General features: G+C 30.1%; 1 protein-coding gene across 2 annotated transcripts in view; it reads left to right on the top strand.

Moving 5' to 3' along the window:
* The window catches only part of LOC148227970 (agrin-like), a 196,439-nt gene that overhangs the window by 18,362 nt on the left and 161,594 nt on the right, over positions 1-16,483 (top strand). For both annotated transcript variants that reach the window (XM_088200001.1, XM_088200002.1), the window contains exon 2: positions 8,191-9,281. In XM_088200001.1, coding sequence (XP_088056127.1) covers positions 8,354-9,281 — 928 coding nt within the window. In that variant the 5' untranslated portion in view covers positions 8,191-8,353. The remainder of the gene's footprint in view (positions 1-8,190; positions 9,282-16,483) is intronic.

The raw sequence follows: 16,483 nt of genomic DNA, 5'->3' as shown, positions 1-16,483 counted from the left end.
AATTAAAATTACGTAATAATAAAAAATAAAATAAGCTCTGCCATAAATATTTATCGCGATAAATCCATCTTACAAAAAAAGTACTTACTGATTTTTCAAATAAAATACGATATTTACGCCAACACAATATTTTTAAGAAATTCAATTACCTTTATTTATTAAAATTTTATGGTATTATTGTTTATATATTATAATATATATTAAATGACATATTTATACAAACATATATCTCAAATAAATATTATTTATTATATTTGTGGTGAAACTCTCGTTAGACAGTGTAATTAGTAAGAGAACAGCGCAAGGTCAGTTTTTGAAAGAAAAGTTCTCTCTATTATATTATATCTGAATGGATGATGCCCACACAAAAACGACGGTACGCCTCTGGCAGCGGTGCCTATTCAAACTTTACTCCCCCCTCAGCTGCCATAATCATTAGGATTTAAAGTAGCGAAATTGTTTCATAAGGATGCGTGTGCGTGGGGTTCCTTTGTCATTATTACACTTCCCGAACGGCGCATCCTTCCGTTCATCAGCGGCAAGTTTTTCCTCCTCTCGTTTTTATCTCGAATCCTCAGCGTTTTTACGGCGACGCCTCATCCGCCCCGAGCCCCCCCAACCCACCCACCATCTGGGAATTACAGTGAAGAGGTTTAAGTCTTAAGCCAGCCAAAGCCAACGCAAAGCTAAAGGGATAACCGGGCTTCTATTTGTCTTGTAAATGGCCTATCTATCAATATAATGCGTGATATTTTAAGAGGAAAGAATTCTAAACAACCGGACGCTGATTCATAACACCTGAGAGACTCTGTAACAGATGGTGTCTATTTGATACGGAGACAATAGAGCTTCGTCTTGCTTGCATACAATTTTTTCAATAAATTTTAGATTAGATATTTTTTGTTAAAACTTGCATCGTTAAGGTATGGAAGATAATTAATTTATATATTATACATATAATACATCATTATGTATTATATTTAATTATAAACACTTAAAAAAAACTTCTGTTATAAATTATTATTTTTGTTCTGAACTGAACTTAGCTGTTCTGAAATTACGTAAGATTTGTGCAATTAGTATATTGCGTATGGTACTCTAGTCCTAAATGTGTCACAAAGTCTAAGAGTAACATTTTTTAACGATAAAGTTAAACGTAGAGTGTGGGTTTTAAAATTACCAATGATTTTATGAATAAGTATTCAATTTGTAAATGCTTTCTTGTTGCCGCTAATTTGTGACGTAAGTAACATTTTGGCAAGACACATTCAGAAAACAAACTTAAATTTTTTTTGTAATTATACGTATTTATTTAATGTTTGATAACCCTGAAGGGCGTGTTTATGCAGCCAGTAAGACGCAGGTGGAAACTAGTAAGAATTTTATTTGTTAAGGTTACAAATATTGCGAGTTACTATGATGGGCGAACACCGTTTTATCCAAGCAGTTGTGGAGAAGCGGGCTCAGGGATGAAGTCCGTGGAAGATCCTCAGGGGTTTTGTCAGTTCCTCTTGCTGCGATGATTGTTTTCGAGAACTTCAGGTCGTATCTTTGCGTCTGTCGGTGGTGGTGGCTGCCAAGCGGGGCGAATCTTCGAGTGTCTGCCGGAGTCTGCCAGGTCCTCCTTGAAGACCGGCCTTGTATATTCAGACCTGCAAACCTTGCTGACCAATCACAATCATGCAGCGATCATCCAGCTAATCGTTGCACTCGCTTCTTAGAACAAAGAAATATGTATACGCCTTTAGGAAGTGAAATTTGCTTGAGGATAAATTGTGTAACGGGAATATTGTGCCCTTACAGTGCTTTTAATCTTCTGGTGATATATTGTTTTCCGTGACCATTTAGTAACAAAGAAACATTTATTAAATGCACCGAAGAATCCTTGCGAATTATTTATGGAAACCACTTTTTCTAGTCGTAACGAGGGCTTTTTCATTTTATTCATAGTCAATAGCGCGAGTTTCAAGAATAAGATCCCTCACAAAGAAGAGCCTTTGTGTGGTCCCATTATTGTTTATGATTCTTTTTAGTCACAGATTTTAACGAGAGTTTCAAGCATAGGATCATCTACACTTACATATTTTTTTTAATTAAAGTATTTTCTAAAATGCTTTGCGGGCCGAATCCAACCCACGGGCCACGTTTGCCCAGGACTGGTCCAGAAGGATAACCCAGAAGTCGTGGGCAGCAAGGCAGCAGATCTGAACTTTTATATATAAATACGCTATTACTAAAAAACGATCCCTACTTAAAAGTGACATAAATTTATTAGCAAACAAATAAACATCATAATTCAGAATTAATTATACAGACGTCACTGATTTCCTGACTTTTAAGCTAGCTGTTAATATATACTTTGCAGGGCTTTTTTGTCATTTTTTCCTTTGCAGGGATTTACGTTCCGGCACCTTGTTTTACGGTATTTTTAATGTTTCAAAAGAAATTGTTACTAAATGCATGTGCGTAGCGATTGCGAAAGTGCGGAACATTTATTTTTTGTATTTTTACTTAAATTTGATTTCATTATTTTAAATTAAAATTTTTTTAGTCCGAAAGTTTAACTATAACATTAAAAATAAAATTCCAGTTACTTTTTAATCACCGGTTACACTAAAAAAAGTCCAAAACAATTACAGAAAATATGGAAATATTAGTGCCAAGTGATTAATCTGAATTATCAATAGCTGATCTTGAGGAACAAGATCAAACTCAAAATGCTTGGATCAGATTTTTTCAACATATATTAAAAATAATACTCAATTACAGAGAATCTGTTAAGCAGCGTTAAAAAATAGTTTTGAAGCCGAAAAAATAAAAATCTGTGGAGACCACATAAATATGTCATGTTTGAAAGGGTCTTCTTCTTAGAACTCGTGTTAGTTTACGGTAATCGAAATGATCATCCACCAACAAGGAAAGAAGACAATAGCGTAAAGAATTTGGACCACACATGACACAACCCTCGTTACGACCAGAAAAAATCCCTTAAATAACAACGAGTTTTGTTCTTACTGTAAATATTTTCCGTCATTAAGAGAATATTTCTTTGTTGCGAAATGTTCACGGATATAATAAACCACTAGATTAACAAGATTCCGGTTGCAATGCAATACGACCTTGGACAAAGCCCTTCAAGCGAATGTCGCTTTTTAAAGGCGTATACCTATTTCGCCGTTCTAAGAAGCGGCTGCAGCGATTGGCTGGATGATCGCTGCATACTTGTGATTGATCAGCAAGCTTTGCAGCTCTGGATACTTAAGCCTGGATTTCGGTGAGAACAAGGCAGCCCCCAGCAGCCACTCGAAGAAACCAGCAGATGCTCGTCGCTCGCGGACAATATACGATCATGGACTCACACATTCCACCGCCAGCTTCTCTACCACCGCACGGAAAACATACTGTCGCTGCAACACCAATCAGAACTAGATGATCGTTCATTGACATAATCCTTCCGCCAGGTTTTCCACCACCGCGCGGAGAAAACATCTCACCATTTATCGTTTGTCGCAACATATGTAAATATAATGTAATAAAACTGTACCTAGATGGCACCCTGAGTCTCATCAGCTACGAAGTCGGGGTTCTCAAACAATAAAAATTTAAAATAGTTTTTAAAATTGAATAAAGAAGTAATAACAGAAAAAAATCTATATATAAGCAATGGAAAATCAATCATTCGAATAGAATTGAAATGGCTCGTATTCTTCATTCAATAAACGTATGTATTAATATCGTTATTCATGTAAATGATATATTGAGAAAAAATGTATTTAAAGAAATTGTTTAATGGATAAATAAAATATCATAAGCAAAACAAATTACCTCATTGCGTATGTTTGATGCTGTATCGAAAGCGTTGGAATGTAATCACTGCTTAATTAATTTCTTGACTGGACCGAACTTGAAAACGTATCGGTAAAAGTGATATTTGATATCCAATATTTTGAATTTTATGGGATAACAGAAGAATATTAATAAAAATATTTTGTTTCGGTACCTAGCGACGGCATTACTGTGTTGTTAATATGTGAAAGTGAAGTGAAACATTTCTGACAGAAGAATCCTTTCGTTATACTTTGGCACTGTGCTAATCACAGATCAAAATTATCAGTAAGTGATGTTTTGAATATTAAATTTAAATCATTTATTAATTAACTTCATCTTTTATACCATGTGTCACTGAAAAATAATAGAGAATTGCATTAATGTGCAGAATCACTAGTAGTTGAGGCGCTCTAAATTGGAAGAGTGTGGAATAATAATTTAAAATCTCTTTTGCGTTATTTTGTAGAAACGATAATTGATCGTACAATAGATTAAAATAACTATACTTACGATGGCTTTAAAAAACAGCTGCGGTCGTTTTATTGTATCTATCATTGATGTGCGATGCTCTCTGAGAATGGTCAGAATTAAGTTTGGACATATACACTGCAAATCGAATATGTATTACAGCTGTTGTACATTTTACATCTCATTTTTTGTACAAAAATGATCTTTCTATTGACAAGAAAACATTTTATTGAACATTATTTTTATTTCTTATTATGATTTTTGAAATCCATCAGATGCTTTGTCTTACGCTCTTGATTTATGCTGCGTCTTGAAATCCTGTCTCCTTAAGAGACATCTGAAGCCTAGAATAAAGTCCCATGGGACCATCTATCTAACCTAAGTATTATATATGGTCAACATCTGATATAAAATGAGGTCCATAAAATTTTGCAAGATAAGTTTAAAAATAAATAATAATCGCACTGAAACAAATAAATAGTTATTTTTAAGCTCTTTTACTTTCTGCTTCTTTGTGTTTTTTTGACTGTCGCAAATATAAGAAATTTCGAAAAAAAACATTTTATAAATCTATAATTATATTGTGTCACTGAGATTTTAATAAAAGTTAATACAAAAGTTGACCGAATGTCCATGCATTGGACATAAAATTCCAATTTAAAATTTTAATGTTGCATCTAAGAATATTTTTAGTGATTATTTAACCGCCATTATTTTATATAAAATAAGCAACGATAAATGATACAATATAAAAAAATAGGCATTCTGGTTTTTCAATGTTTTTTATTTTTCGAGAGATAAGGATTCACATTTTCACTTATTTTATTTATTTTATCTTAAATTCTCGAGAAGTTTTGATAAATTAAAAAATGTAATATATAGTGTATGTAATTATAAAAGTACAGTATATTATTTTATATGTGAAGTATATTTACTGTTTTAATTTTTTTTTTTATTTTATTCGCCAATATTTAAGCACGTTTTTTATAATATTCATAGTAAATAAAATTAACATAACTTTATTAATGGTAAAAAATAGCTTTGGATTATAGAATAAAAACTTTAAATTTTATGATACAACTTTGTGGAAAGTCCCCATACATTTTCGCAATCTGTTAATTCTCAAACAATATGGTATTTTTCTTATTTTATTATTAATGTTCATTAATCTCCCGTTTCAAGATAAAAAACAAATTTTTAAAAAATATTCTAAATCAAACATCTTTGGTTCTACACGTGTTGCGTGTTGATATTCATTAATTGATGGCTTACTCTAATTTATTGCATATGACCTATTTCTGGAATTCTTTTAATGCCCATTGCAGATGTCCTGTGTTGATTTTGGAGTGCCTAAGTGCCGCTGATGATTTTACTCGTCACTTTAACCCTTTGAACGCGTTAATCAAAAATAATATTTAATTGTTTTTTTTTTTAAAAGTGAAAATTTCACCTTGATACTGTGTTTAAGTGTTCTGATTTTTTAATTTTTATTTATTTAAAATGATATATAATGTTAATTTACAAAAAAAAGTTTTTTCTTGAAAAGCATTTTTTTCTACTGATTATTGCGTAAAGAGATAAAAAAATCAATTGGGCGACTTTAGTCGATTTCTGCGTTCAAAGAGTTAAAAGTAAAATAAACGTGTAAAGTACACGTAAATATTATTTGATCGTTATATTACAAATGTTGATCTATGCCTCGATTCACGCGATAGGTTCTGGAACGTATCTACCGTGTAAATCAAGGGATGTGTAGTTCTTAGATTACCGAATCAGAGATAAGAATGATTTTTTTTGCTTTTAAAAATTAATATATATTTTAAGACGCTGCGGTATAAATAATGCAGCGTTAGTAAAATAATAAAAAATATTCGTTCAAAATATATTTTCAACAAAAAATTCCTCAAGGAATGAAAATTTTTGATATAGCATTTTAAGAAAAATCTCAATTAGGAACATTTTATGCAATATATAAAAAAACATTAAAAAATGTGAAAAATAAAAACCTTCATATATATTAATATTAATTTTAACATAAAAAATAATATTATTTCTTTTATGGTTGTACCTACATATACTAATACAAAAAAATATTTGTTTCAATATTTTATGATATAAATAGCGTGCATTTTTATGTAGATAAAAAAATATTTTTGTGTAAATAATTCCGATTTTTTTTTCACAAATTCAAAATAAAAATGAAATTTGACAGAAATGTTATTTGAATATAAATTTTTATGCAATATTTTTTAGAGAAAAATATTATTTATGTAGCTTTAAAACTTTTATGTAATCTTTGGCATATACACATATAAACATTATAGTACATTAATGTAAATACTTTATATCCTAATCTTAAAAATGTACTATTTGTTGAAACAATAGTAATCTAAAAATATTGACTAAATATTAAAATAACATTTAATTGGAAAAATGTCACAAGCTATTAAAATTTTTTTTTTTAATTAAAATTAAGATAACTAATCGTTGTGCGCAAAATATTTTACATTTTTTTATACTGTAAATATTGTTAACATATATACGTTGTCTGTTAAATTTGAAACTTTAAAAGAATATTTAAATTATAAAATCCAGGGGTCATTTTAGAGTAACTTAGTTATTTATAAAAATAACGGCCAACAAATGGTAAATGTTTAAAATCTAAATGCCTTAATTTGCATGTTGTTATAATATTAATTCAATTAACGCAATGTTTGGAACTTCAATTTGTATTAATTATAGTAGGCTCTAATATGTCACACAACCAGTCACGTAATTCGCGGGTCATTATTGTTTGGATTTCTTGTTGTGGAAAGCTCGCAGTGAATATTGGTCTACCCTTTGTAATAAAACATATACACATATTTACCTCACGTGTACTCACACACATAAAACGTACACAATGCTCGAGCGAGAGTATAATTTCTCGTCTAAACGTGACCCGAAATCGAATTATTAATTGACATCGCTCCAAAGAAAGTTAACGCAGTTAATAATGTTAAACTGTAGTTTAATTGAAAGTAAACACTGCGTTTTAATTAATATATTTAACTGAAGCGTTTGATTAAAACCAGGCACGTTATTACCGACACTCGTCGCAGGGTAACGACTTAATATCTCATACACCCGGAACCGGTGGTTATTTATCAACTTTGTAATAAGAAGATCTGATTTTTATTTTTAAAAATATACTTAGCTTGTTATGTAAGATAAATAATAATAAATAAAGCTTGCAAATGCAACTTTAACCAGTTTAAGTTAATTGATATATGTTTTTTATTTAAAAATTGTACCTATAGCTAATTTATTCGGATTAAAACATATAATATTAAGGTTTTTAAAGTCATTAAAATATAAAAAAGTAATCAAAACAATAACTATGTCATCTAATATGACTCATATTTGTACATGTACTAAAATATTTTATTGTAGTAGATAATATATTTAATAGCTCAGGTTATATTTTAACGCGGAACAATATAACTGTTTTATTTGACTTATATCAAGTATAACAAAACATTTGTCCAAACGTACATTTTCAAAAACCTGTTAGCTACAATATTTATACGCGTATGAATAAATCCTATGGGCATTTCGCAACACAAACGAGCGCATACAAAATTTCGTTTTATTTAATTTTCATCGTACATCAAATATGATATGTGTATACACACGTGAAATGGGTAAAAGGGTTCACCTAAAATATAATGATTATTAAATAAATTTTTCATCGATCACCATTAGCGAATTTATGCTTTGACATGTACTTTGAAAGCTCGATCAGATGACAAATGTGTGTATATTTTTAACACTCGCGAGCTAAAAGAAACGTTTTTTGATTGATTCGCCTATCGGTGGGATTTATTTGCTGATATTTATTTTGATTTGTTTCAGGTGCCCCCTGGCGAAACATGGACTATGCGAGAACCATCAATCACGAGATGATCAATACACAATATGACAGTGAAATCAACAGCGAGACTAATAATCTGAATATAAAAATAACTGCAAATCGTCTTCCTATAGATTAAATATATAGAAACACACGGTATTTATCATGTTAGGAAATATGTTCGAATACTCTTCACCGGTTAACTCGTATTACCCAGGTGGTAGCGAGCGAGTTGAAGATTCTCCATACTATAACCAATATCCAGCTCAGAGGGTTTCGGCAGATAGGTATAGCTCTGAAGAGTGGGCTTCTTCGTCGCCTGATTATGTGCCATCTTCTAGAGAATTGAGGGAAAGATCGAGAGAGCCTTTTGAAGAAAGAACTAGAACAATCCGTCCGGATGATTACTATGACGATAGAAGCAGGTTCTATAGAAACGATGAAAGGTTTAGCGGAAGATCAGCTAGGAGCGCAAGGTCCGACCAGGACCAAAACTGGTACCAGACTGATACTATTAGAAGCTCGGGAAGAAGCTATACGAACAGATACGTAGAACCTGCTCATTATAGAACGGATACAGATTCATCTAAGGAGGCGTACGATGGAACCAACGATAGAACCCTAAGAGCCGACGATAGGGAATGGTACTACGAGAACAATAGAAAATCTTCATCTGGAAAAATCGACAGTGCTACAATGGGCAGGACCAGGATGAGTGCTACTGAAAAGACTGCCAGTGACTACAACAAAGCTGAAGATAATCATTTAGAACAAAGTGTGGTTAACATCCAACCGGTGGCTGTTAACCAGATGCAAGTGTCTGGCTTGCAGAAGAACCAGGACAACACTTGCTGTGGTTTTTTGGGAAATAACGAAGTGAATGTGGGAAATCGTCCCAGTGGAGGATTGGTGGCTTCTTATGGTGTTTTGGACAAAAACAAAGGTGGAGTTGTTGTGGGTGTGGCTGGGAACAGGAGCGATACCCCTGGGGATTGTTGGCGTGCTTGTTGCAAACCTGCGATCTTCACGTTGTTGTTGTTGCTGATGCTGCTTGTTTTCGCGCTTGTAGCAGGGCTATTGTTCTATTTTAATTGTAAGTACATTTTTTAATATCTTAATATCTTAAAATATATTTCGAATTTTTATATATTATTATAAACTTCATTTCTGTTATACCTAAATATAATATGTTTAAAAAAGTAGTTTTTAAAAATATTGTGGGTAAAAAATATATTTATTTTGTATAAAATATTATATTAAAAAGCTAAGCATATATTTAAATATAATTTAATATAAAGAAAAACACTGATATCTTTACGTAATGCATAAAGTTAGTCGCGAGTTAAATTATAAATATTCTGAATGTATTTTCAATTTTTTGTACACATCTGCATTTTAAATAATTTATGTTGTTATTTTTTTAACATAAATACTATTTTAATAAATCTGTTCCTTTGGCACCTGCTAAGTTGTTTGATATAATTAATCACAGATATATCCTCAAAACGGATTTTGTCTATAACGACTTTTAAAAAGCGTTCGACAAAGTTTGTCATGTATCTGTGTTGTAATTTATTTTTATACGTATAAAAAACACTGAACTTATTTTTCAAACAAAAATATAACCTCAGTGTTTTTTTTTAATCATTTTTCGAGAATTTCTGGAAAAAAAATCATGAATTCTTATTTTTCGCTAAGCTTCTTTAAATTTTTTTTTTGCTAAAATTTAATTTGTACGAATATTTTAAAATGTTTTACAATTTCTGATTTTTTTATACTAATGCATAAGAATTGGTAAGTCTAAGTCAGATGTTTAAAAATATGCTAGCTTTCTTGAAAGTATTTAATAAAAGTCAAAAGTATTTAACAGAAAATTTTTTTTTACGATTTTTTCAATTACTAAAATCGGTTTTATCATTGCTTTGGTAATATTAAACTTAGAATAAAAATCAGATACAAAAAAATCATTTTGCTTGGGAATCAAAAATTTGCAGAGTTTTATGGGGGCTTTCCATGGAGTAACGCCATTAAATTTACCTTTTGGCAAACCTCAATCTCGTTTATTCAATAATCAAAAGAGTATTTTTGTCTCTACCCGCTTCGAAAAATAAAAAAAAAGCTATATTACCTAGTTTTATCCAGGATAAATTTAATCTTATTATTCATGCAAAATAATAAATCGTATTTATGTTAATGGATGATCATTTTTGTCACAGTAAATTAACGCAAGTTCTTGAGAATAGGACCTTTTCGAGTGGTCGCACAAATCAAAAACCAACCAATAACAAATATAGATGCCTTGAAAACCATAAGCGTTTCATTTTAATTATTCCTGGTGCCGAAAAGTCTCATTCTGTTTTTGTTGATGTGGGCTTTACTGCCAGATGCTGCTTGCAGCAATCACAACTCAAAACGTTGGAAACGCATTAGCAAAATAAAGTACTTTAACAATGTTCGTATTGATTTTAAAAAGTAGTAATTGAAAATTCCAATAACTTTGCTAGCTTTTACTTTGCCAGTGGTTGTCATTAGTAACTTACACATAAGTATATAAAAACAAAAATATTAGCACAAATAAGCAATATCCATTCAAGCCATACATCTGGAAATATAATTGACTTCCTGCGTTTTTAAGTTTGTTTTTGCAGTGCAATATCTACTATATTTTTTTTTTAATATTCAAATACACATATGTAATGAAATATTTACTTAATCAGTTTATTAACATTTATAGAAATACAATAAAATGATTAAAACGTAGCAATTTTCCAAGCAAGTTGATTGCTTAGTTTTGGAATACAAAAATATTAATTTAAAATAAGCATTGAAAATTAAATTTATTTTGAGTGTTACAAATAAATGGCACAAATTGAAAAAATATTTATACGAGTTCCGTAAGATTTTAATTATTGATATTAAATATTATAATATATTTCACTAGTCTTGCGATTCTTTGATCTATAAACTCTTACTCTTAGTGAATTCACTAAAATTTACTTAAAGCACGTTTATACTTTCCAAACAATAATTTTTTGAAATGTCAATCTCTTGAAGTTAAAAAAAGAATAAATTTCCTTGCTTGTGATTTTATATAATTAAATCTTGTCTAAGCCTCTCCTTTTGATAAATTGAAACATCAAACTTTTTTTGTGTTTAATTAGCATAACGCGTTAATCACGAAAATATTATGAGACGGGGCATCGCTCCATTTTTTTCTGGCAAACTCATTGCTTGTTTTTGCCGAACCGGGAATAATGAGAATTTCGAGCGCAGGGTTGGGGAATAAAAAAACAATAAGGTAGTACCCGAGTAAAGGATGATAAATTATCAAAAGTTACTTTGTCACTTTAACGTGACTGACTTGGGCTGCGGGATCTTTATTTTAAATTTCGCCTGTCTCCCAAAGGAAAAGTGTAATCATAGAGATAATCAATTACAAATGATTTTTACCTTCTTGTATACACTTGCATTAAAATCAAATAAACAATTCAAGTTATATGAATATTTTAGATATTTTTTATAAAATAATATATTTTGATTAAAAACATTCGATTATGTTTCGGGAAGTTTATTTTATGTTTTTTAAGATTATATCTAATACAAAACGGATTACCCTTTGCTCCTCTCTTAATTCTTTAAAAGGTTGGTATTATTTTATTCGGTTTTACACGACTGGTTTTTAAATATAAGTCAATGTCGAGAAAAACTTTTAATATAAATATAAAGTTATGAAAATAATGAGTGTTTGAGTAAGAAGTTTGCAATTAATGGGTGATATATATTTTTGTGAATTATTAGCCATGTTTTATTTACAGAATAATAATATTTTTTTTATTTATTTATCATATTTAAATATGCTACATATGATTTACTAAACAGTGCATTATTTTTAATGTCTTGAAATAATGAGGTGTTCAGATTAAAATATAAAGTACTGTACCAATATTACATCATATAAGTAGATTTAATCTTTAGTATTGCTTGGTAACATTAATTATATTTATTTTTTACATATTGTTATAATACATACTTTGTAGTTAATATTTTATTTATTTATAAAACAGTTTTTTTTTTATCAAGATAGCTTATCATAGTCAATCTCATACGTGTGTTTTAAGGAAGAAATGTTTTGAAAATCCATAAATTATGCTAAATATCCGAATATATTAAGAAAAAAAATATTGGTACATATTTGTCTGGTTGCTATATTATAGCAACAAAATTGTAATTAGCATAACTTTATTGCTTTGTGAGTATTTTAAAAACATGTAAATATATGTACCCTACCTTATGTAATTTAATTCCATGTATGATATGTAAGGTAAAATAGTACGCCAGCAAAAAACCCATACTTTGACACCTCAGCTTCGATTCCGTCTAATAATACCGAATTATTAGCAGGCGATTCTGAATCCACCATTAATTATTTCTGCTCTCCAGAAAGACTCCGTATCTCTCTTTCTCTCTATTTCTATCTCACTCTCTATTCCCTTTTTGTCGTGGCCACTCATCCGTGAATTCCTCTGTGAAAACATCTCCTTCATTACGGCGGCTATTCCGGCCAGGAATAATTCGATAACTCTTCATCAGTGGCTTGCACCAGATTGAACGGTACACGTTTCAATACCTAACGATTCGCTCGACACAGCGGTTACTAAATGGTAACCCATTCGCACGAATCCGCTATGATGTAGGGCATATTCTTAATTTATTATTCAATTAAGATTTCATCCATGCAATTGAAATGTTATATACGTATATATACATATATTTAAATTTTGTCTATAGACATTTAACAAGAAGCAATCAAGTGCTTTCTTGAATACGATTTTTTTATATTTTCTATTCTCTCTATAAATTGAGCGTCATATTACCAAAAATAGTTTGAGAACGTCAATACCACGTTACGTACGTTTTAATCAAAATCAGTTGATGTAATAAAGCTTTATCGATATTACATTATAGGCTGTAATTCAGAATGTGTTTCGAATCACTGGCTTAACAATGAAATAATGCGTGGTTATCGCTCTGTTGCCAAAATGAACAGTAAGTTACATTGATGTTAATGACTTGTCGATTTCACGATCAAAGTTTGTATTGTGCAGAATCGGAATAAGCTTTATTAAAGTAATATTTTTAAACTTACTATTATCGTTTTATCGCTGGCTTTATTAATAATTATACTAATTTTTATATGGTCTTTTCACATTTATAATTAACATTAAATTCTATGGTGACTTTATGGGCTTTTAATAAAAGTCAATACAAGACAAAAAGTAAAGTATTATATCATAAAAAACTGTAGAAATGTTTCTACTTAATATTCATAAAAAAATATTAATTAATTTTATATTTACAGAAATATAGTTATATTTTTCAACAAACATTTTTCTTCATAGATATATTTTTAATCACTGTAATAACTTTTGTAATAATAAATTTATGCGTTTCAACAATTTTTTTTATTAATACAAAAAATACGTAATATATACTTTTTTGTTGCTATGTCTAGGGATATTATGTATACTTTTACTTGTTATTACCTAATTATCAACAAATTCAAACACCTGTGATGTGTATTTATGTATAGTCTGTCCAAGATGTTAACGCTCATCATCGTTGTGTTGGAAACAAGGGTGCATGTACGCATGCATGCATACATATACAGTTACATTAATTGAATTAAAAAGTATATGTTATATTTTTATTTTAAATTATTGTCACGTTGTGTTATTTTGTAATCAATAAAACAATTCCTGTAATATTCTATTGGTATTTAAAAAAAATATTATATTAAATAGATATTCAAACTGGAGAGCTATAATATTTTTGAGTTAAATATGTATATAATTAAATAAAAAAAGTAAGAAAGTGATATTTTACATTAGCTTCAACAAATTAAATTAAAATAGGAAAAATTAATTGAACGTTAAATTTCACATGGTCACCCTATTCTATTCTCTCACCAATACTGTAGCAACGAGCGTTCATATCTTGGACGGACTATATATATGTATATATCCGTTTTTAATTATTTTTTTTATTATAGCCTATATTACTAGGTTAAAGATTAGTGGGAATAATGCTTCACCTTGTTTGACACCCGATTTTATTTGAAGCCCTCTTGTATATTTATTCTGCATAATAACTATCGCTTTTGAACCATTTATTGTTGTTTCAAACAATCTCACTAATTTATCTGGTGTGCCTAATCTTTTTATATAATATTAAGAACGGAATAGCATAGTCCGTAACGCTTCAGATTAGTAACTCTGAGGTTGTGGGTTCGAGCCCCGGCAGCAGCACTCGATTTTTTATGTGTAAAAAAAGCTCTTTTATTAAATTATATTGCACATAATAATTAATAATTATTATTATAGATGTCTCTGATTCACAGACTTTCAGTCTGGTGGTTAATACTTACTTGTAGGTATTCATTATATCTGATTGACTTACTCAGTTGGTACAGATTTCACCCGTTGTAACGCATTGAGCTTATGCTTGTCAAGAAGAACGGAAGACTTATTAATTAATAAAAAAAATCTATTTTCTATGAACACTATCAAAAGTCTATAAATAAATGGTACAGTCTTATATCTCATCCATAGGCTTTTTTCAATGCTTATCTGATTCTGTGAATATGATCTATGGTTAGGGATTGCAATTTTAAACCGGTATTACTGATAGAAAAAAACAGTTAATACCGGTAATAATTTGTTATAAAAAAGATCGAAAGAATATTGTATACTCATTCAATGTGAACTCAATGCTTTCTTCTCAAGTTTATGCTGTATTATTATATTGTTAAATGTTGATACATGCTAGCAAATTTTGTGAAAAAATTGTTTTATTTATAGTCAGAATATTTTATTGAATCTTCATATTTTTATTTTAGGAAATAAAATAAACAAGCAGATCATATTTTACGTAAATTGCTGATATATATGACTAATTATAGTCTGTCTATTTATATTTCGTGTTTCTAACAATAACAAGCTATTAAATAATCTTTCTTAGATTCAGGTACTTCTAAAAATAATTTATACGCTGATCCTTGTGTTGTCTACGAGTACTAATAATCATTAATGACGACTGTGTACAAAAACCATTTTGTCCCATTTATTTTTTCACTTTTTCATATTTTTTTTTTTTAAATATGGGTGCGAAATCTTTCTTCGTTTTTGAACAAGCGTTTCTGGAAGATTCCTAATTTTTTTATATTAGGAATCAGAGCAACACTCGCATATGTGTAGACAGAGCAATATTATCCAAAAAATAAGGCCAGAAAATAGCAAAAAACGAAGCACACTAAAACTAAAGAAAATAAAAAAAATTTCGGCGTTTTTGTAAATTTGTGTTTTTTTCTGAAATATCATATTTTATATATAAAATTAACCGAAATACTAATTATTTACAATGAAAAGCTAATAAATACTTGAATTTGTATTGACAATTCATCGAGCAGCCGCTCCGTGGGTTAGAATTTGATGTACACGCGATCATTTACAAAAATACATTGTTAGGTCATCGGAAAACCCGAGATTTATTAGTTAGTAGATTAAAATTAAATTTCCTACTTGATTAAAAACGTGTTATATATTTTTGGAATATTAAAATATATTTATGACGCGTGTTACAATAATGTAAAGTTTCGATAGTGAACCATTTTAAGCAATACCATTACATTTCAATAATGAATGAACACTTAGCGCATGGTAACCTTTTCCTGTAATTAAAATGCATAAATTCCTTTATGATGAACCATTAAACTATTCAGAGGGAAAGAAGGACAGCCGAGTTTTAATTAATGACGACAATCGTCCGTTGTCGGTTTCGGTTCGGTAAATTGAACTAGAATTGCCGGGCCCCGGAACGGCGTTCCGGTTCGGTTAAGTAATGATAGCGCCGATGCGGAAGTCGGTTAAACGGCAAACAAGTGTATCGATCACCGAAATAAATAACCTTTCGACCGGTTAAAATCGGCCGCTATCGACGAAATCAGATACAAACGGCCAGAAACGTGCTCGAACCCTAATATACTGGATCTGATGGGTTACATTGTTTTGAGACGTCTTCAACAAGGCAAAAGTTTCACAAAATCAATTTTGCAGGAACAGTAAACATTGTGGATTATGCGAATAGTGTATTAGGTGTTTATTTGTAATTGTGAATAGAGATATGAGGTGTTTTTTACCCTCAGCTTATTGTCGAATTCGTCATCAATCAGCAGAATCCATTGGGACTGTTATTTAATTAACGTCTTGACCTTAGTGCGCAATTGTTTTTTTTATTCTT

The sequence above is a fragment of the Plectrocnemia conspersa genome, unplaced genomic scaffold, assembly GCF_051122295.1.
Source record: "Plectrocnemia conspersa isolate PC_06_02 unplaced genomic scaffold, ASM5112229v1 ptg000012l, whole genome shotgun sequence".
Taxonomy (NCBI): domain Eukaryota; kingdom Metazoa; phylum Arthropoda; class Insecta; order Trichoptera; family Polycentropodidae; genus Plectrocnemia; species Plectrocnemia conspersa.
This window is presented reverse-complemented; position numbering and strand designations above follow the sequence as displayed.